General features: G+C 44.2%; 1 protein-coding gene across 3 annotated transcripts in view; it reads left to right on the top strand.

Moving 5' to 3' along the window:
• The window catches only part of lama5 (laminin, alpha 5), a 143,182-nt gene that overhangs the window by 102,379 nt on the left and 18,649 nt on the right, over positions 1–22,154 (top strand). For all 3 annotated transcript variants that reach the window (XM_039799640.1, XM_039799639.1, XM_039799638.1), the window contains exons 41-60: positions 5,051–5,281; positions 6,078–6,191; positions 6,302–6,432; positions 6,972–7,052; positions 9,142–9,356; positions 9,563–9,663; positions 10,307–10,490; positions 11,645–11,785; positions 12,066–12,217; positions 12,378–12,488; positions 12,635–12,746; positions 15,243–15,407; positions 16,007–16,203; positions 16,516–16,632; positions 18,025–18,179; positions 18,315–18,444; positions 18,852–18,954; positions 19,104–19,217; positions 21,355–21,537; positions 22,011–22,153. In XM_039799640.1, the coding sequence (XP_039655574.1) occupies positions 5,051–5,281; positions 6,078–6,191; positions 6,302–6,432; positions 6,972–7,052; positions 9,142–9,356; positions 9,563–9,663; positions 10,307–10,490; positions 11,645–11,785; positions 12,066–12,217; positions 12,378–12,488; positions 12,635–12,746; positions 15,243–15,407; positions 16,007–16,203; positions 16,516–16,632; positions 18,025–18,179; positions 18,315–18,444; positions 18,852–18,954; positions 19,104–19,217; positions 21,355–21,537; positions 22,011–22,153 (2,880 nt within the window). The remainder of the gene's footprint in view (positions 1–5,050; positions 5,282–6,077; positions 6,192–6,301; positions 6,433–6,971; positions 7,053–9,141; positions 9,357–9,562; positions 9,664–10,306; positions 10,491–11,644; positions 11,786–12,065; positions 12,218–12,377; positions 12,489–12,634; positions 12,747–15,242; positions 15,408–16,006; positions 16,204–16,515; positions 16,633–18,024; positions 18,180–18,314; positions 18,445–18,851; positions 18,955–19,103; positions 19,218–21,354; positions 21,538–22,010; position 22,154) is intronic.

Raw genomic sequence — 22,154 nt, 5'->3', positions numbered from 1 at the left:
ATCTGAAGTCTCTTTTATATAGACCTTAGTGGTCCCCTAATACTGTATCTGAAGTCTCTTTTATATAGACCCTAGTGGTCCCTAATACTGTATCTGAAGTCTCTTTTATATAGACCTTAGTGGTCCCCTAATACTGTATCTGAAGTCTCTTTTATATAGACCTTAGTGGTCCCCTAATACTGTATCTGAAGTCTCTTTTATATAGGCCTTAGTGGTCCCTTAATACTGTATCTGAAGTCTCTTTTATATAGACCTTAGTGGTCCCCTAATACTGTATCTGAAGTCTCTTTTATATAGGCCTTAGTGGTCCCCTAATACTGTATCTGAAGTCTCTTTTATATAGACCATAGTGGTCCCCTAATACTGTACTTACAATTAAGTGCATTCAACTGAGAAGGTCCAAACTCTAGACAACAAGTAGTAAGTGCAAGTACATTAGCTTTAAATAAGCTAAACTACAAAGAAACAAAAGTGCAGGTTAGAGAATTTTTTTTTATTTTTTTTTTTTTAACCGAGGTGTAGTCGGAAGAGATGTGTTTTTAGCCTTCGGCGGAAGATGTGTAGGCTTTCAGCCATCCTGATGTCGGTGGGGAGCTCATTCCACCATTTGGGAGCCAGGACAGTGAACAGTCTGGATTTGGTTGAGTGATTAGTTCTCCCTCGCTGTGGGGGGGCAGCAAGCAGTTTGGCTGATGCAGAGCGAAGTGGGCGGGTTGGGGTATATGGTTTGACCATGTCCTGGATGTAAGCTGGGGCTGATCCGTTCATGGCCCTGTATGTAAGTACTAGTGTCTTGAAGCGGATGCGGGCAGCCACTGGTAACCAGTGAAGAGAGCAGAGGAGAGGTGTAGTGTGAGCACCTGGGGGAGGTTGAAGACAAGTCGAAGCTGCTGCGTTCTGAATGAGCTGCAGGGGTCGGCTGGCACATGCAGGCAGGCCAATCAGCAGGGAGTTGCAGTAGTCTAGACGTGAGATGACTAGAGCCTGAACCAGAACCTGAGCCGCCTTCTGCGTTAGAAGGGGACGTATCCTTCTGATGTTATGCAGCATGTATCTACACGATCGGGTGGTTGCAGCAATGTTGGCAGTGAAGGAGAGTTGGTCGTCAAGTGTCACACCCAGGTTTCTAGCAGTCTGGGTGGGGACTACCACAGAGTTGTCGATTGTTATAGTCAGGTTTTGGGTAGGAGAGCCCTTCCCTGGAAGGAAAAGGAGCTCAGTCTTGTCAAGGTTGAGTTTCAGATGGTTAGTGGACATCCAAGAAGAGATGTCGGTCAGACAGGCCGAGATACGTGCTGCTACTTGAGTGTCAGACTCAGGAAAGGAAAGAATTAGTTGGGTGTCGTCTGCGTAGCTGTGATAAGAAAAGCCGTGCGACTGAATGACAGACCCAAGGGATTTGGTATAGAGAGAGAAGAGGAGGGGACCCAGGACTGATCCCTGAGGAACCCTAGTTTTGAGTGGGCAAGGCTCTGAGCTGGATCCTCTCCAAGTTACCCGATAGGTTCGGTCTGCCAGGTAAGATGTCAGCAAAGAGAGCGCAGAGCCTGAGACACCCAGATTCTGGAGTGTTGAAATGAGGATCTGGTGGTTCACTGTGTCAAAGGCAGCTGAAAGGTCTAGAAGGATGATGATGGAAGAGAGAGAGGTTGTTTTAGCAATGTGAAGCTGCTCAGTGACAGCAAGGAGGGCGGTTTCTGTTGAGTGGCCAGCCTTGAAGCCAGACTGGTGGGGATCAAGACGGTTGTTCTGGTGGAGATAGGTAGAGAGTTGATTATAAATGGCACGCTCAAGAGTTTTAGATAGAAATGGAAGAAGGGAGACAGGTCTATAGTTATTTACATCAGAGGAGTCGAGTGTTGGTTTTTTGAGTAGTGGGGTCACTCTTGCCTCTTTGAGGGCATCGGGGAAACAGCCAGTTGACAGGGAGATGTTAATGAGATGGGTGAGGAAAGGAAGGAGGTCAGGAGCAATGGACTGGAGAAGGTGAGAAGGGATAGGATCCAGGGGCCAGGTGGTTGGGCGGGCAGAGGTAATCAAAGTAAGAATTTGATTTGGAGATAGAGGGGTGAAAGAGGCAAGAGTACTAGATGTGACTGATGGTAAGGTGATTTCAGAAGGTGTGGTGGAGAATGAAGAGCGTATATCATCTATCTTTTTTACAAAGTAGTTGACAAAGTGGATTGGTAGAAGGGAGGAGGGAGGAGGTGAAATGGGGGGATCTAGCAGGTTAGAGAAGATGGAGAAAGGTTTTTTGGTGTTTGAGTAAGAGGATTAAATTTTGGTTTGATAGAAGGAGCTTTTTGCTGCAGAAATAGAAGCAGCGAAGGAGGAAAGAAGAGACTGATAAGTAAGCAGATCATCTGGGTGTTTAGATTTCCGCCATTTCCTTTCCGCTGCCCGTATAGTTGATCTTTCAGCACGTACCGAGTCAGATAACCACGGCGCTGGGGAGGACTTATGAGCCGGTCGTGAAGTAAGAGGGCAGAAAGAGTCGAGAGAGGAGGATAGAGTAGAGAGTAGAGTGTCTGCGGCAGCGTTGGGAGGCATGAGTAAGAAAGAGTCAGATGGAGGGAGGGTAGCTAGAGAACATGCCGCCAGTGAAGAAGGAGAGAGTGAGCGAATATTACGGCGGACAGGTACAGTGTCTCTTGAGATATGGTTGTGAGCTTGTGAGAGTGGGAGAGAGTATGAGATGAAGAAATGGTCTGAGATATGGAGTGGAGTAACAGTGAGGTTGGATGTAGAGCAGTTTCTGGTGAATATGAGATCTAGGTGGTTACCAGCTTTGTGAGTGGGTGGTGAAGGAGAGAGTGAGAGGGCAAAAGAAGAGAGAAGGTGAAGAAAGACAGCTGACTTCTCTGTCTGGATGTTGAAATCACCCAGAAGTACCAGCGGCCAGGAGGGCCAGTTTCGAAAGAAGATGTAAAAAAGGACATCCAGCTCCTCAAAAAATTCTCCCAGAGGACCAGGTGGGCGGGGAACAACAATGATGACTAGTTGCACCGCAGTTGACGTTATGGTGACAGCATGAAGTTCAAAAGAAAAAGAGAGGAGTGAACTCTGGCAGTTGGATAGAGAAAATCTCCACTTAGGGTTAATGAGAAGGCCAGTACCTCCACCCTCTCCCCGTCGCGTCTGGTTCTGTGTGAAGGAAAAGAGATAAGGCAGAAGAGAAGACAGCAGCAGGGCTGGATGTGTTGGTTGGTGTAATCCAGGTCTCTGTGAGAGCAAGGAAGTCAAGGGATTGCAGGGATGCAAAGCCAGATATGAACTCAGTCTTGGCGAGTGCTGACGCAGTTCCACAGGCCACCTGCAACATGGTGTTGTGTGTGTGGAACAGGTGGGATAGGTAAGAGTGGTGGGGTTGCGAAATTTCGGAGCTACATTCGTGCGGTTTTGTATATATCTCGAGACGCGACAGGCCAGAATGGAGAAGCAGCACATTTCTGGATTAAGTCACCAAGCAATGTAGGTTGGATCCGAGATATCAGCCTACTTCCATTCCATTTCCCCTCCCGCGAAGACTCTCGCGTAGACTCCTTTGTCTTTGTCCTCCAAGTCTTCGGCCGATAGAACTGCCGCTGAAGCTGCCCGGGCTCCCCAACCCCATACCAATGTTAAAAAAAAAAGGGGACTGTGTTGGCTACCGGTGGGAGGCCACAACCACGCCGCTAATCAGTCAAAGCACCGGGTACGTTAGGCCCCACTCCCAAAGTCACACTTCACACTAACTAGTTTCACTCTAACAAAACCACTAACTTTGCTCAACCAAAACCAATTACAGCAAATACACAGCAGCAGCAATAGAAAGAAAGTAGAACAGTCAAAGAAGTAGCAGAAAACCCAAATAAAGTAAGTACTTAACTTAGTAGCTAGCTGTCCAGTAGTCAATTCCTTCAGCAATGAAAAGCACTCTGGCCTATATACAAGTCTCTTTTATATAGGCCTTAGTGGTCCCCTAATACTGTATCTGAAGTCTCTTTTATATAGACCTTAGTGGTCCCCTAATACTGTATCTGAAGTCTCTTATATATAGGCCTTAGTGGTCCCCTAATACTGTATCTGAAGTCTCTTTTATATAGACCATAGTGGTCCCCTAATACTGTATCTGAAGTCTCTTTTATATAGACCTTAGTGGTCCCCTAATACTGTATCTGAAGTCTCTTATATATAGGCCTTAGTGGTCCCCTAATACTGTATCTGAAGTCTCTTTTATATAGACCATAGTGGTCCCCTAATACTGTATCTGAAGTCTCTTTTATATAGACCTTAGTGGTCCCCTAATACTGTATCTGAAGTCTCTTATATATAGGCCTTAGTGGTCCCCTAATACTGTATCTGAAGTCTCTTTTATATAGACCTTAGTGGTCCCATAATACTGTATCTGAAGTCTCTTTTATATAGACCATAGTGGTCCCCTAATACTGTATCTGAAGTCTCTTTTATATAGACCTTAGTGGTCCCCTAATACTGTATCTGAAGTCTCTTTCCCGAAATGCAGCCTTGGTGCAGAATTACAGCCACTAGAGCCAGTCCCACAATGATCTTTCCTTAGGATGTGCCATTTCTGTGTCTGTAGCTTTAAATGCTATTGAGGAGGAGAAAGGGGGGCAAGGTGGAGGGTGGGGGTGTGGCCTTGACCAGCTTGCCGTGGGCAAAGCAGAGAAAGGGGAGGTAACCTTTCCCCTTATGACATCATAAAGGGAAGATTCCAGATCGGTCCATCTGAGCTTTCATTTTCTCAAAGGCAGAGCAGGATACCCAGGGCTCGGTTTACACCTATCACCATTTCTAGCCACTGGGGGGCCATAGGCAGGCTGGGGGAACTCATATTATTGTTAAAACCTCATAAAGTGAAATGTTCATGCCATGGGACCTTTAACTATTTTAAAGTAGATTTTCTTCGGGGCTAAATTACGTAGGATCTGATTGGTGTGTAAACTCCGATACTCACTGATACCGATTCCAGCATTTTAACTGGTATCGGAGGTGTTCCCCATAATGGTATCTGTATCAGAACATCTCTACTTTGTTCCTCTCCTCCCAGGGAAGTTTCCGGCATGCTCAGACCGGTAACTCGGTGTCTCGGGAGGAGCTGATGATGGTCCTGGTGGGTCTGGAGTCCCTGCAGATCCGAGCCCTGCACTCCCAGTCGGCCCACTCCGTGTCGCTCCGCGGCGCCGTGCTGGAAGCCGCCGAGAACCTGCTTGCCGGTCGCCATGCCAACAACGTGGAGATCTGTATGTGTCCCGCCAATTACCTGGGAGACTCGTGTCAGGTGAGGGACCAGGACTGTGTTTCCCAAACGTATCGTAATGCCTTCTCACTACCAATACAGTGTCTTTGGAGGCAATCGCTGTGTTTGTAGAAACATGATACGGTGCATTTCACTTGTAACTCAACAAAACTCTGAATCAAAAACTCTGTCCCATACATGTCGACCTGAATCAGTTAGTCGATTCATTGATTAGTTGACCAACACAAAATAAATCTGCAAATATTGGGTTGGGTTTTTTGGGTAAATTTCCCCAGATGTCCGTCCCCTTCCTCTGTCTCTGTGTTGGCGTTCTAACCTGCGTTGGATTTGTGAGGACTATGGTTAACTGCTCCTCAGATCTCTGCAGGGTAAATCCAGACAGCTAGCTAGACTATCTGTCCAATCGGAGTTTTCTCTCGCATGACAAAAACTACTTTTGATCGTCCACGTTCCACCAAAACAAGTTCCTTCCTGAGACTATTTAGCAGAGGCACCGTGGCTCCGTCTGGCGCTTATCACCGCCTAGGCGATTGTGATTGGTTTAAAGAAATGCCAATAAACCAGAGCACGTTCTTCTCCCATCCTGGAATGTGTGGACTAGTCAGACCCTCTTCCTCCGCAGAGCTGTGGAGGAAGGTCTGGCAATGCGAGACTAGGGTTGATCCAAGTAAGAAATCTCAATCAGCGGATTTGAACATGTTCAAAACGTAAAGTTTGAATCCGTAGATAAGAGTTGAACACGCGTGGGGAAAGCAGCTGAAGCAGTATGAATAGCTGGGGAGGTGTGACTTTAATGTTGCTGTCTTCCTCTCTTTAGAAATGTGCTCCAGGTTACTACAGAGACACCATCGGCCTGTTCCTGGGGAAGTGTGTTCCCTGCAACTGTAACGGCCACTCGGACCGCTGTCTGGATGGATCTGGAATCTGTTTGGTGAGGCACTTTTTTGTAAAGATGTATCAGTTGACACACACAAAAACCTCTCTGTCCTTCGTGATAAGTTAGTCATCATGTGTCGCCGTTTTATTCTCTCCGTCCGTCAGAACTGCCAGCACAACACTGCCGGTGACCACTGCGAGAGTTGCCTGGGTGGTTTCCTTGGCAACAACAGTCTTGACGGACAGGCGGTGGCGTGCTCCAGTTGTCCCTGCCCACTGAGGGTCCCGTCCAACAAGTCAGTACATGGCACTCTCTTTTTCTTCAGGCTTTCTTATTAGTTTTCTCATGTAATTCAAGATGTATTTATTTTATTAGGAATAAAAAAAATAGGACTGGACACGCTCAACTCACGTAAATACTTAGAAAGCCTTGAAGGCTGGGTGCTGGATCCGAAACATGAATAATCACCAGCAAAGCTACTTGTACAGCATTCACATTTGATTGATTGGTTGATTGATTTCAAGTGTATTGCCACATAACGAACGTTTCAGGCAATTAATCAATATTTCTGTAAATGTGCCAGTTTTAGCCAGATGACTAATTTTCAACTGTAGTCCTAGTTACCCAGCATGCATGTCTTTATGGTGGGATAACACCCGAGCCCCCCGGAGGAAACCCACAGCAAACGCAGGGAGAACCTGCCAACTCCCCACAGAAAGGCCCCGACCGCGGTGGACTCTGCAGTGCCTACTTTCTGTGAGGCACAAGTGCTGACCACTGAGCCCACTGGGCCGTAATCCTGTTTTAACTGCTTGTTCTGGTCTCCGTGTGCAGCTTTGCAGAGGGCTGCGTGCAGAAAGTCGACAGGATGCAGTGTGTGTGCATGCCGGGCTACGCCGGACCGCACTGTGAAAGGTAACGCAGCTTCCTGAACACAGTGACAAAAGCTACGCACGTTTAATACGTTTAGTTTCTTTCTTTTGACCACATCATCAGCTTCATTACCTAATCTCCCCCCGGGGATTAAAGGACAATTCTGGCGCAAAATGAACCTAGAGGTTACTAACACATGGGTACCAAGTTAGTTAAGGAAGCAAAATAGCCCGAAACCTCAAAATTAAAATTTTTTTTTGCCTGTAGTGTCTCCCCTTCAGTAGTAACTACAATGGCAGTGTACTGGATTCTTATTGGATAACATGAGGACTCAGTTAACATTTTAGCTCAATATGTCACTAAAATCTTCAAATAAAGATTTCAACGTCACCAATTGCATCTTATAATAATAATAATATATATAAATAAATATATATATATATATATATATATATATACAGTACAGGCCAAAAGTTTGGACACACCTTCTTATTCAATGCGTTTCCTTTTTATTTTCATGACTATTTACATTGTAGATTCTCACTGAAGGCATCAAAACTATGAATGAACACATATGGAATTATGTACTTAACAAAAAAGTGTGAAATAACTGAAAACATGTCTTATATTTTATATTCCTCAAAGTAGCCACCCTTTGCTTTTTTATTAATAAGGGAAACAATTCCACTAATGAACCCTGACAAAGCACACCTGTGAAGGTAAAACCATTTCAGGTGACTACCTCATGAAGCTCATTGAGAGAACACCAAGGGTTTGCAGAGTTATCAAAAAAGCAAAGGGTGGCTACTTTGAAGAATCTAAAATATAAGACATGTTTTCAGTTATTTCACACTTTTTTGTTAAGTACATAATTCCATATGTGTTCATTCATAGTTTTGATGCCTTCAGTGAGAATCTACAATGTAAATAGTCATGAAAATAAAGAAACACATTGAATGAGAAAGTGTGTCCAAACTTTTGGCCTGTATTGTATATACATACACAGGCCAGCTGACAGTCTTGCCTGGGCCCGGGACGAGATAAGCTTAGATGGGCCCCCCGTGCCCAGATCTCTCCTTTTCCCTTGCTTTTCCTCTCCTCTGCTCTTCCTCTCCTGTTCCTCTCCTCTTCCTCTCCTGCTCCTCTCCTCTGATCTTCCTCTAATCTGATCTTCCTCTCCTCTCCTCACATCTCTCACTGAAATTAAGTGTGTGATCAGTCTCTGATCCATCCTGCTCAGACTCTCCGACAGGGCAGCGGGCCCCTCCCGCATCTCTCTCTCTGTCTCTCTCTCTCTCTCTCTCTCTCTCTCTCTCTCTCTCTCTCTCTCTCTCTCTCTCACCGGTAGCCTGACTCTGTCCCTCCGTTGCGAGGCAGCGGGCCCCTCCCGCATCACTCTCTCTGTCCCCTGACAGCAGCTGGATCTCTCTCCTCTCTGTCTCATCCTCTCTGACGGAGCTACCAAACTCAACTCTTTCTGTAAAAGAGAAAGTGTTGTCTCAGGCTTTTATACGAGCTAATGGACGTTAACATGAGAGCTGGCCTGTTAGCTTACGTTACATGGCTCGTAAACGTTGGCTGCGCTGTTTCTTACCTTGCTCTGTTTCCAGCTTCACCGTCACCACCTTTTTTTTTTTTTTATATTTATTTAGAAAATCTCTAAGGCCTCTATTTTCTTCTTCTCTTTTCCTTCCTTTTCTGAGCACCGGACTTGTGCTGACCGGAAATTTTGAGCGTACTGAACTTCAACAACATCAAATTTTGATCAGTGGCCAAACCATATTTGTGTTGGGGGTGGGGGGTTTCTTGACCACTATTTCAAGGACAATTAGGAAGAAAACAAATAAAAAGCTTTTATGTTCTCAAATATTACATATTTTTTTCCACAAATAGGCCTATTAAAATATTTTTTTTTCAATTATTCCATAATTTAATGAGGGCCCAGTTCTGGGCCCCCCCCTACTCTGGGCCCGGGACAACAGACCCGTTTGTCCCCCCCTATCGGCGGGCGTGTATATATATATATATATATAAGTTCACATAAAAAAGGTTTTATATTTACGTACGATAAACCTTGATAATGATAAACCTTGCTGCAGATACGTGTCATTAAATATCTCCCTCTTAACAGGTGTGCCCCCGGTTACTATGGCAATCCCATGGTGCTCGGGAGCAGGTGCCAGCTGTGTCATTGCCACGGCAACACAGACCCCAACATGCTGTTCACCGACTGCCACCCGCTGACCGGCGAGTGTCTCAGCTGCATGCACAACACGGCCGGGCCTCACTGCGACATCTGCGCTCCCGGCTACTATGGGGACGCCGTCGCCGCCAAAAACTGCACCAGTGAGTTCAGCCTCGAGCTCGGTGCAGCCACAGTTCACCAGACAAATTCATGTGTTCATCTGATTGATTGAGTCAAAGCTTCAACTGAGTGAAGGGATCCGAAGTTATGATGCTGTGATTAATGCGAGACAAAGAGTTGGAAGTCAAAAGTTGAATCATCAGCAAATGAAAAAAGTTGAGTTTGTTCTTTCTTTTCTTTAACGCAGAATGTAAGTGCTCTCCGTGTGGCACCGAGTCATGTGACCCTCACACTGGACAGTGTCGCTGCAAGGCGGGAGTCACCGGAGCGCTCTGCGACCGCTGTGAGGTAAGGGCTGCGCAGCTTCTTATTAGGGCTGGGTACCGTTCACTTTTTCCCCCGGTACCAGTACCTGGAGTTCGGTTCCGGTACCCAACGGTACCTTTTTTCAGTACTTTCTCTTTGTAATAACAAAAAATGAATTTCAGTTGTAAAAATAATTCCAAAGAACATTTTGATTTGCTTTATTTAGAAGATTTTACACACCACACTAAATAAAACCCCTCCTAAACCCTAACCCTAAAAACTATCTAATAATTATTATTATTATTTCTCACACTGCACTGTATGCCTTGCCCTACAACCTCCAGCCTGTCAGTCAGTCACCAGGGCATAGGGAACTGTAGTGTGGTGCCTGCCTGTCACAGAGGAAGTCTAACATTAACTCATACCGCGAAGATCAAACTGCCATAGCGTCAAAGGGTTATGTTTTCCATACAAATGGTCAGGAGACAGTGTCAGGGGGGGCAGTTTCTTTCAACACTACAAAGGGATGTGTGAAGGATATTACTGTAACATGACCTGTGATTTCAGGAAGAACTCAGTTGTAATATGCATGGCTCAAACGTCCCCTGTCTGAGGACAGAAAGGATTGTCTTTTTGTGGAGCGACTCCTCTACGACAGTCTGCCTGAATCTGTTTTCCATCCCAGGACGCCCGGTTTGGCTTTGACTCGTGCTCCGGCTGTCGCCCGTGCGACTGCGATGCCTCTGCAGCGCTGGTCCAGCCATGCGACCCGCGGAGCGGTCAGTGCGCCTGTCAGCCCGGGGTCAACGGGCCCAGCTGCAGACAGTGCGCGCCTGGACACTGGGACTACGGACCCAACGGATGCAAGAGTGAGTGCATGCATGACCACTACACAGCCTGCTATACTTGTGTATACTTTTTGTTATTGATTAATCCAATTACAATTACAACTTATCACAACCCCCCTGTCCCAGCGCACAACAGAATTTGGTTTCCGGATTTTCTCATACACCCCCAATTTGTTTTGTAATATAAATGTTAATCTTACCATGGACATGCATTGAGAGCTATACCTTTTTGCCAAAATCAACACATTCATATTCTTGGGGTTTCAGATTCAGATTTGTTGGATACAGGGGAAGCAATATATATAATATAATATTTATTTATTTATTATTTAATATTTATTTGGCAGGGACAAATGCATAGAACATTGCTTTATAAAGAATACAAAGTAGATGCCATGCATACAGGTTTATAGCCATGACTAATTTGCAACTCCTGTCCCTTGTTAGGCTTTTAAAATTAAAACAGAAATTATAAAGTATTAATATGAAATTTGTAACTATTAAAATACATACAATAAATACATCCCATACATGAAATAAAATATGAACTTAAATGAATGTAAAAATCACTATAAAACAGAGTTTAGACACATTTAACAATACAAGAACACAAAAGTATGCATATGTCTATGCATGCTAGCATATGCAACATTATGTTTGTATGAATTGTCTTATATCTTGTATAGTCAGTGTTCACAGAGTTGTTTCAGTTTCAGCCATTGCTTTAAATGTGTATTAAAAACCTTGAGTTCTGTCAATGTTTTAATTTCTAATGGTAAAGCGTTCCACAATTCCACAATAGTGGAATGTTCTACTTTTGTATACTTAGACATAGATAAATTCCAGATGCAGGTACAGTAAAGTTGGGGTGGGACAAAATATCCACACGGCAGTATATGGCTGTCCTTCGTGCGATACAAGAATCGATAACGCTTGCGCCAAATATCAATATTTTAATGAGCAAAATAAGGTGCTGTAAAGGTAGCAGTAGTGAGAAACAGTGGCATAAGCAGCAAAAGCAGTAGTCATATTAATAGTAGCCGTAGGAACTAGCAGAACCAATAATATTAGTTGTTGCAGAAGGAAAAGCCATAGTCGCCATATGCAATATGCAAAAATGGTTCTTTATAAAACGGACCCCGGCGGTTCTGTTCCACGCCTTCTTCTCTATCCAGAGTGCGGCTGCAGAGGAGGTCGCTGTGACCCGCGCACAGGAGAGTGCCGCTGTCCCGACGGGATGACAGGAAAACAGTGCGACACCTGCTCACAGAGATACAGCGTACCTGTAGAGCGGCAAAATGGCATGCACTGTGAACGTAAGAAAATACACACACACACACAATACGGGGTGACAGCAATTGATAAATGTATGTGCTGAATGTAGTTATATGATACATTTGAAATGTGCTTAAAAGAGAGAGAAAATACCAGAAAACTGAAAAAAACATTTCTTAGACAGTGTTATATCTCACCTAACCCTTAAGTGGAATTAAGTGTGTGTGTGTGTGTGTGTGTGTGTGTGTGTGTGGTGTGTGTGTGTGTGTGTGTGTGTGTGTGTGTGTGTGTGTGTGTGTGTGTGTGTGTGTTTTGTTGCAGCGTGTGACAGCTGTGTCATCGTCCTGTTGGAGGATCTGGACAAAATAAACGCCAACTTCAGCTCAGTAGCCGGTCAGCTGAGCAGTCTCAACGCCAGCTCCATGGCCTGGGCTCAGCTGCACAGTCTCAACAAGTCTGTGGAGGAGATCGCTGTGAGTGCACGCACACACACACACACACACACACGCACGCACGCACGCACGCACGCACGCACGCACGCACGCACACGATGTGGCTCAAGCCTGTAAGACTGCTGTACTGTTGGTGTCGTGTATACTCTTTTATAATAAACTCATTTTCCCATGGTTCTAGCGTGCCGTAGAGAACTACAACAGTACGCTGGATGACAGCAGGAGTCGGGCCGACACGCTGGAGGCCGAGATCATGAACATCAATGACGACATTGATGAACTGCAGGGCAAGGTGTGGTCACTGATGATGAGGACCACATACACTTACACACACCCTGTCTTTATTTAAACACTTCTGCAATACTCCATCTTTCATCACAAATGTTTTTGTCCTTCAACAGCATGAAACGAGCAGATTGTAAATGTGTGTGTTTCCAGGCGACAGTGATGAGCGGCAGGGTCGGTGGCCTGCGGGACAGTACCACTAACACACACCAGAGGGCCAAGGACCTGCTGACCTCCATCAACAACATGACCGTGGATTTAAACAGTAAGACAGAGGACAATGACTCTGTTACCAATCAACGCAAAACAGAATTATACAGTGTAATGCAGACTGTTGATTTATGTCAATGATCGCTTGCTGCATCACCAATAATTCAATTCAATTTCATTTATAGTGTTACATAGATGGATTATGTCTAGACCACACTCTATAATTTAAAGAGACCCAAAAATCCCCCCCCCCCAAGAGCAAGCATTTAGTGCAACAGTGGCGAGATGCTGAGTCAGAAACCTGAGAGAGAGGACTGTTTACTGCCAGACACTTGATTGATTATTTGTTTGTGATGCTTTGTAACAACGCATTATGTAATAAAACGTCAAGATGTAATACATTTATACTTAATTATGTAATCACAGCCGCATTATGTCATAATCTGCCGTATGTTGTAATAAAAACGCAATTTGTAATACATTTAGTAATGTGTATTGACCGATGAAAGCTTATACTAATCTACTGAACCAATAGTGTATATTTTTAAAGGGGTGATAGAATGATTATATAGGGTATTTTACACTGTTCCTTAAGGTCTCCTAATGGGGTATGTAACATTGGTTGGGCTGAAAATTGCCCGAATGATATTTTATTAGGCCCTTAACTACCCTGTGAATATGGCTCTATTTGGAACAAGAGCTTTTCTTCCAAATATGGTATGCTCATGAATATTCAGAATGAGCTACGCGCTGATTGGTTTGAGCAAACTACATAGAAACACATGGGAGACTCGGCAGCAGGCCTCATATTTCAGACACTGCAAAGTTATACATTGTTTGTCGGGCTATTTCGTTATTATATTCACTTCTGAGACTTTCTTAAGCGAGAAATCAACTATATAAAGCACAAATATGGGCCGTTTTACGAAAATTGATGGCTAATTGCAAATTTGGTAAGACTGTGTGTCGGAGTTTAGCCACTGGTGCTGCCTCGCCGCCCGCCGGTGCTGCCTTGCCGCCCAGCCTGCCTTCCTTCACAGACCCCGGCCTGCTATGAGGTACTTGGAGCTCCGTCACGGCAGACCACAGCAGGGACTACCAACACCGCTGCCCTGACAGAGCTCCAGGGCCTTCAACTCCCCTCTTCCTGCTAGCTAAATGGCCCGTTGTTTGAGAGTGAGAACGCCGTCAGCGAGCTTGTTACACCAGCAGTCTCTTACCACATGTTAAACACATGTCACGCCACTTATACAACATCTAACTAAAGGTCTTATAAACCTAACAACGGTGTCTGATTTCAAGTTAATGAATATTTGTGAAGACAAAGTGTTTCGTTAGCTGCGACTGTCCCTTCAATCCTAGCTACAAACCACGGATAGTTAGCTTCCTTTTCGCCTTAATTCGAGTATATTTACAGTTTGAATTTCGTCACGCCACTTACACAACATCTAACTATATGTCTTATAAACCTAACAACGGTGTCCGATTTCAAGTTAATGAATATTTGTGAATTCCAGAGGAATTTTAAGAGGAGGCTAGCTAGCTCTCATTGATAGAGCTCCATCCCCAATCGTTTGTTTAAATAACTCAACACATTATAATTACACACATTAAAAGAGTAACTGGAACCTGTGGTAAGAGAATGCTGGCGTAACAAGCTCGCTGACCGCGCTCTCACTCACACATACCGGGCATTTAGCTAGCAGGAAGAGGGGAGCTGCAGGCCCTGGAGCTCTGTCAGGGCCGCGGCGTTTAGTAGTCTATTAGCGGTGTTACCGGTGACTCTGCGCGGGTATGGAGTGCTGTGGGCTGCCAGCCGTAAGGGAGCTCACTCAAACTCACAGCAGGCCGGGGTCTGTGAAGGAAGGCAGGTCGGGCGGCGAGGCAACAACACAGGCAGCACCGGCCGCTTAATTCCGACCCACAGTCGGACAAAATTTGCAATTAGCCATCCATTTTCGTAAAACGGCCCATATTTGAGCTTTACATAGTTGATTTCTCGCATAAAAAAGTTTCAGAAGTGAATTTTGTAATGGAATAGCAGAGATCTGCGCGACCTAGATTCAGAAGACTACCTGATCTCAGATCAGTTGTGTAGCCTATGTAAATGTTGGGGCGTGACCATTCTTAATACACCCACGGCCATGACAAAGGTTCCGGATTTTTGTTGAGATTCGCCTGTTTTCAGCGGCAGTTTCAAAATATGAGATTTTCATAGTAAAGGGGTGTCAATGGGACTTTGAGCTTCTATGTATGTCCTATTTACCCACCGAACTGTCGTTATTCAACTATGACAGGCTAAAATCGGTTTTGCATTCTATCACCCCTTTAAAATAAATTTTGAGTCCCCATAATTCACGCTAGAATTTCATGAAATAAACGTGAATGTTATAAAAAAATGAATGAATACATCCATTTTGGTTGGTTATTACATAATGCACCATATTACATTTTCATATTTGTTTGGCAGTTGAGTTTAAATAACAATCTTTGACATTTAAGTACATAGTGCGTTGTTATTAAATATTGCGCTGTGACGTGCTTTCTACAGACATCATGATGATGGCGAACCGCTCCTCGCTGAACGACACAGAGGACGACGGGGACAGGGACAGGAAGATGAGGGAGGTGCAGGCCATGCTGAGGGAGATGAGGTACCGGAGCTTTGTGGGACAGAAGAAAATGGCTGACAGAGAGAAGACCGAGGCACACAAATGTAAGTCCGTTCCCTCAGACAAACAAACATGTCGCTGTCCGTCCTATGTTAATACTGATGGAATGAAAGTTGTACATAGAGCAGCCCGTTGGCTGATAAACAAGGTTATTCCAAATTTGAATTCAACACATTCTCACTCTCATCACGTCAAAAAGCGACGCTCGGTCAGGTGCCTTCGGCGTTTGTTATTGGCGCAAAAAGTCTCCTTCAGCGTCATATTTGGACATGCTTGGTCGGGACCTTTGGCATCACTTTTTGAATCTCTGGGTTGGGACCTTTGGTGTCACTTTTTGAATCTCTGGGTCGGGACCTTTGGCATCACTTTTTGACGCTCTGGGTCGGGACCTTTGGCGTTACTTTTTGACGCTCTGGGTCGGGACCTTTGGTGTCACTTTTGAATCTCTGGGTCGGGACCTTTAGTGTCACTAATTGACGCTCTCGGGTTAAAGATTAAAAATTGGGTCTAATGTAATTTGCTAAGTATACTAACTAAACAGACCTATTGCAAAGTGACACAAATTAAACTTTTCCGCAACAAAAAAGTCAAAGTAAATTGTAGCTATGATGACATCCTTGGATCCCCTCCTGTTCCCTGCTAGTGTTGGACCGTGTTAACAAGGAGTTGGCAGGTCTTCAGGGAGAAAACAGCAACTTGGCCAAGGGTATCCGAGAGCGCCTGTCCCGCTTCCACTCTGACATGATGGATCTCCGAGACGCCCTGAACCAAGCGGTGAACAACACGGCCAGAGCCGCAGAGATCAACAACGGCAATGAGAAAACCCTGGAGGACAACCAGGTGAGCTGGGAAACCAAAAGTAACAGGGAGGGAGGGGCAGTAGGGCTGGGACAGTAGAATACAGCATCATAAATCTGCTTAGAAATATAGGATATATTGGATAGGATAGAACAACACAATGTTGTTCTGCTAAACAGAACATTACATTCATTCTAAGTTTCACTTGTTTTCATTTTAAACTAATTTTATATCCCAATACAATACACATTTTCTATAAGCTCAGTCTGCCACAAAAAACAGTTCCAGTTCAATGAAAAGTGACATTGAGTCTCTCTCCCTCTCTCCCTCTCTCTCTCTCTCACCCTCTCTCAGAGGAGGATAGGAGACCTGCTGTCGAAGCAGAAGGAGGTGACCGAGCAGTTACACATGGCTGAAGACGATATAACGCAGGTCAACCACGTGGTGCCCATGCTGCACGACTCCAAAGAGGTCAGAACAAACGGAAACATTTAGTCTAAATTGTGCCAAGATGTCCGAGCTTTACCTGCTATTCAGACTTTAAAAATATAAATGTACTGAGCAGCTTCACACCCGCCGTCGGAGGGACAAAAGAAACTCAGGCTCAGTTCATACATTTTTTGATGCTCTTGGGAATGTTGAAAACACTTAGAGTTGAGATACTGACAGCTTTAGTTACTTTACAAATCAAGATTTCTGTACACGTAACATATATAATATTAGCCTGGATGCCAGCCGAACTTAGCCCCGCCCACAAAATTCGAGGTCGGCTAGAATCTGAGTAGGACCATGTCAGGCTAATATAATATATCATGTTGTATTATAAATTAAACTAGTCAACAATATAACAGCCTACAAGTCCAGCTGAAATGATTAGACCATTAAACACACACCTGTTTGGATCCTTTCCACTTTTTTATACTTTTAAGTACATTTTCTGGATATTACTTACATACTTTTACTTAAGTAACATTTTCAATGCAGGACTTTTACTTAACAGAGTAGTAACAGAGTATTGTTACAGTGTGGTATAATACTTTTACTGAAATGAAGGCTCTGGATGCTTATTCCACTACTGGCTACGCCTTATTTTGGATCCCACGCAACTTCTAGACAAGTCCCGCCTTACGAAGCAGCTCAATTGGTTGGCGTTAAGGCTCTGACACACCAACCCGACGGCTGACCATTGGCAAAAAGGACTGCCTCCCCGAGGTCCAAAAAGTGCCTCAGAACACACCGAAGAGACGCCGACTTGAGTGTGCGTTCTGCGCGTGCGCGAGACGTAATACGTCTCCATAACAGCAGGTGGCGCTAATCTGTATTGTCACCCAAAAAATGAAAACCGGCAGCTGATTGAACGGACGCGTCACGTGGGTCTGGCCTCTCCAGAATTTCAAACCGACCATAATGGCGGCTCGTTCGGAATACGATCTCGTATTTTACGAAAATAGTTCACCAATGTTTCTGAAAACATTTGAAGAGAGAAATAGACCGTGCAGTTCCTGAATCTGTCTTCATTTCAGATCGATAAAGGTCAGTTTAAAAGATTTTCCTCAGATTTTGAGAGACTCTAGTCACGCTCATCCCGCTCGTCATTTCCAGGTTATCTCTCCACCAATCAGATGGGTCATTGAGTCCGACTGGCCGCCTTCCATTTCAACAAGTCAAATCGGCCCAAATGAAGGCCCATATGTATACTATGAATTTTTTACAATTAAGTACAGACTTCCTGTGTAACTGGGGTCAGTAAAGAGTTGTTGTAGAGTTTTTTTAAGGTTACGACATGCAACAAACGTTTCTATCAATCTGGAGATGTTGCGGTTGTACGTTACCCATCTCTAACCCTTTAAACGTCTTTCTCAGGAGTACGAGCGATTGGCGGCCCAGTTGGACGGCGCCAGGACGGCGCTGGCAAAGAAAGTGCAGCACTTGGCTTTGGCCGACTCCAAAATTCCTCTGGTGGAGGAAGCAGAGAAACATGCTGAGCTGCTAAACGCTTTAGCCATGAACCTGTCCAGGTAAGAGACTAGTTATCTGCTTAGCTCCAACTGGATTTTAGGTTTGCTAATCTGGCAGACGAGCCTCACTGCTGGGCACTCACCAGGGACATCATATCAGAAGTTAGTAAAGATCTTGCATGTGTTTGTCTGCAGTTTGGTTGCAGAAACCAAGAAGGGCGGATTTGTGGATGTAACAAAAGCCTACACCAACATCATCAAGAGCATCAAGGAGGCAGAAGAAGCTGCCAAGATGGCCGACAAAGCTGCTAACGCCACTCTGGAGGTACAGGACACATGGGCATGTTGATTCTTCTGCCTTATGAGCGCACACACATGCACAAATGAAAACTGCTTAAACAACGGGCTTGTAATATTGGTGTGTGCATGTGTGTGTGCGCGTGTGTGTGTGAGGGCTATATGGCTAACAAAGTACTGTGCTCTGTCTGCTGTCATAGGCGGCCACCTTATATTGCGAAGACGTTGTTATTTCTACCCATGAGAACAGAGGGATATGCATAATATTATGAAGACCTGCTGTATGCCAATGGACCATGATTTTGTATATGTTTTCAATTGCATCTATTGTGTGTGTGTGTGTGTGTGTGTGTGTGTGTGTGTGTGTGTGTGTGTGTGTGTGTGTGTGTGTGTGTGTGTGTGTGTGTGTGTGTGTGTGTGTGTGTGTGTGTGTAGAACATAAAGGACCAGGATCTTGGTCAGATTGCGGCTGTCCTGAGGAACCACAGCGTGGGGCTGAAGGACCAAGTGAAAAAGCTAGATGATGAACTCAACAACGGTAAAAAAACACACACCTTTTACTTACAATGTATTCCTCTAAGAAATTCATTTTAAGGGATGTCGTGAAATCAAGTAAAAAGCAGAGACCTTCAGTTTGGATATTTTGGTCGTTGAGGTTATTGTCTTTTTTCTGTTTCTGCTGCGCAGAACTGAAGCCGAAGCTGAAAGACGCTCAGAGGCGACTGGGCGACGCCAAAACCAAACAGGCCGCTGTGATGAAGGACCTGGGGATGGTTCAGAACAACCTCAACTTCACCACAAGTACGCAAACTCAACACAGTGCTTACTTCACAATGAATGAGCAGAGTCTTCCGGTTTTGGCGATGTAGGTGTGAGACGCAGAGCTCTTAACTCTGAGTAAGCAGCAGAGACAAGCGAGCGCACAATCTAATGTTAGCTCAAAGGTGTGATTTTATTTTTGTCTCAAATCGTAGGCATCTCTCCTTGATCCTGAATACACTGAACACACTGGGTTAAACCATCTCGAATGCCAAACAAACACTATAGAGTTGCAAATACAACAAACCACGTTCCAGCCAATCACAGACAAGATGGTTGGGGGAGGGGGTGCTTTTAGAGCAGCAGCCTTAATTTCAGTAAAAAAGACGCACTAACCCCCACCCCCCTCCCCCAACCATCTTGTCAGTGATTGGCTGGAACGTGGTTTGTTGTATTTTGGTGCACAGCCTGTGCCCCTAGTGTTTGTTTGACGTTTACGACCCCTGTGTTGTCTCCCGAGACCGGGCTTTTTCACACTGTATTCAGGGGGCAGGCAGCTAGCGGATCAAGGAGAGATGCCTACCATTTGAGATAAAAATGAAATTGCGCTGAAACCATGCAGGAACTCATAGTGCACCTTTAACTAGCTAAGTTAGCTTCTATAACCGCTGCAGCCAACGCTACTACTATCGCTGACGAATCTGAAAATGGCCATTCTGGAGACTCTCTCTCAATGCCACAACTGATTGCAGAACTAGCTAAACAACGTACTGGTCTTAAGAAAGACATGGCCACACTAATCCAAAAATCGATATAGCCCCTGCAAGCCTCAGTGGATGGACTGCGTGATACAGTCAACTCTTTCCAAGGCCGTCTTACTGCACATTGAATGAGCAGAACCCTTTGTTTAAAGCTGCTTAAAATAAGTGTATTAATTCAATTCAATTCAAAGTTATTCATAGTGTCAAATCACAACAGGAGTTATCTCAGGACCCTTTACAGATAGAGTGGGTCTAGACCACACTCTGTAATTTACAGAGAACCTCTAGTCTGTGTTTATGTTTTTCATATATATATATATATATATATATATATATATATATATATATATATATATATATATATATATATTTCCTATAATTGCTCATATTTTCCATTTTTCTTCTTCTTTGTGATTCATAATGGATTGAAATGGCTTAAAACAGATCCAAGCAGGCGCTGACTCAGGCCTGGGTGAATGACGCAGCATACTTTGAATGAGCAGAACCCTTTGTTTAAAGCTGCTTAAAATAAGTGTATTAATTCAATTCAATTCAAAGTTATTCATAGTGTCAAATCACAACAGGAGTTATCTCAGGACCCTTTACAGATAGAGTGGGTCTAGACCACACTCTGTAATTTACAGAGACCCAACAAATTCCCAAAAGCAAGCATTTGGTGTGACAGCGGCAAGTAAAAACGTCCTTTTTACAGGCAGAAACATTGGAGAGACCCAGGCTCTAGGTGGCCAGCCATCTGCCGCTGCCGGTTGGGACATTAAAACTCAAGAGGAGCAAGCACCAGATAGCATCACAACAAATACATGTACACACAAATAAAATCATTCCCAAAAAACACATGCACCAGAGTAGGGCTGCACAATGAATTGTAATTTTATCGAAATCACAATATGGACTAGTGCAATATCCAAATCGCAGGGAGACGCTGCAATATTTGTTAAAGGCAAAATATGTGTCAAACCATTGGGAAGGAAGTATTGTGGTCCTACAAATCCTATCCTACAGACTAGAGAAGACATCTTATAAATCACACTATAATCATTTACATTTTTTAAATATTATTTTTCAGTGAAAATGAGAATAATGATACAAAAATGATCATTCCGTCCAATATTGTGAATCATATCGCAATTGCAGTCAAAATAATCGCAATTATATATTTTCCTCATATCGTGCAGCCCTACACCAGAGCGTACATTGTTGAATTTGATTAAGATCAAAAAAAATATTTTATTTAATTTATTCATGAGATGAAAACTAGTAGAAAGAAAGCTCCTTTTAAACATGTGGAAGTAGTGATATAAATCATCCTAGCACAGAAATCTGACAAGGATTCATCTTATCCATCTCTAATATCTATTTAAAAATCTATTTCATCCTTCGCTCTCTGCGATGAACAGACACGAGTCAGGAGATCGGCGAGGCAAAGCGAGCGGCGGCTTTGGCGAACGTCACAGCAACACAAGTCAACGATGCCCTGCGTCCCATTAAAGAGAAGCTGGACCAATGGCAGGAGGCCTACGGCAACGCCAACGCCACCAATGATGACATCAACAACGCACTGATGGAGGCTAACAAGACTGGTAGGAGCTTGTGAATGTGTCACCAAAACTACAACAAAAAAAGATACTTCTTTCAGTAACTGGTTGCTACCCACAGTTTATATTTTCTGTCAGTGTTGATGATTATGATTTGTAGACATATTAATCTTTGACTTATGCTGTCTACTGCCAGTTATACGGTTGCTTCATTAGCCTTTTGAACCCTAAATTAAATATCTTTGGGTTTGGGACTGTTGGGAGGGGGCGGGTGCGCGATCACGTAAGGCTTGTATCATGTGGATGCACAGACAGTGTTGTTGTCATTACTTAGAAGTCCTCAAGGGGGCGACAGAAACAACGCACTATAGCTTTAAATGAGCATGATCAGGTCATTGATACTAAAAATAATCATTAGTTGCAGCCCCAATGAAAATAAAAACATGTAATAGTTGCCAGATACCATATTCAATAACATTATCTAAGTGGAGTCACTTACTCTCACTTTCTCTCTATAGTGCACGTACTGGGGGAAACTATTCCTCTGCTCATGAAGAAGCTGGATAAACTGCAGAATCACTCGGCACAGATGCCAAACATCTCTGAGAACATCAGCCGCATCCGGCAGCTCATACAGCAGGCGCGCAACGCTGCCAGCAAGG

Source organism: Perca fluviatilis, chromosome 5 (genome assembly GCF_010015445.1).
Source record: "Perca fluviatilis chromosome 5, GENO_Pfluv_1.0, whole genome shotgun sequence".
Classification (NCBI taxonomy): domain Eukaryota; kingdom Metazoa; phylum Chordata; class Actinopteri; order Perciformes; family Percidae; genus Perca; species Perca fluviatilis.
Note: the sequence above shows the minus strand (reverse complement) of the source record. Positions and strands in the feature narration are given on the sequence as shown.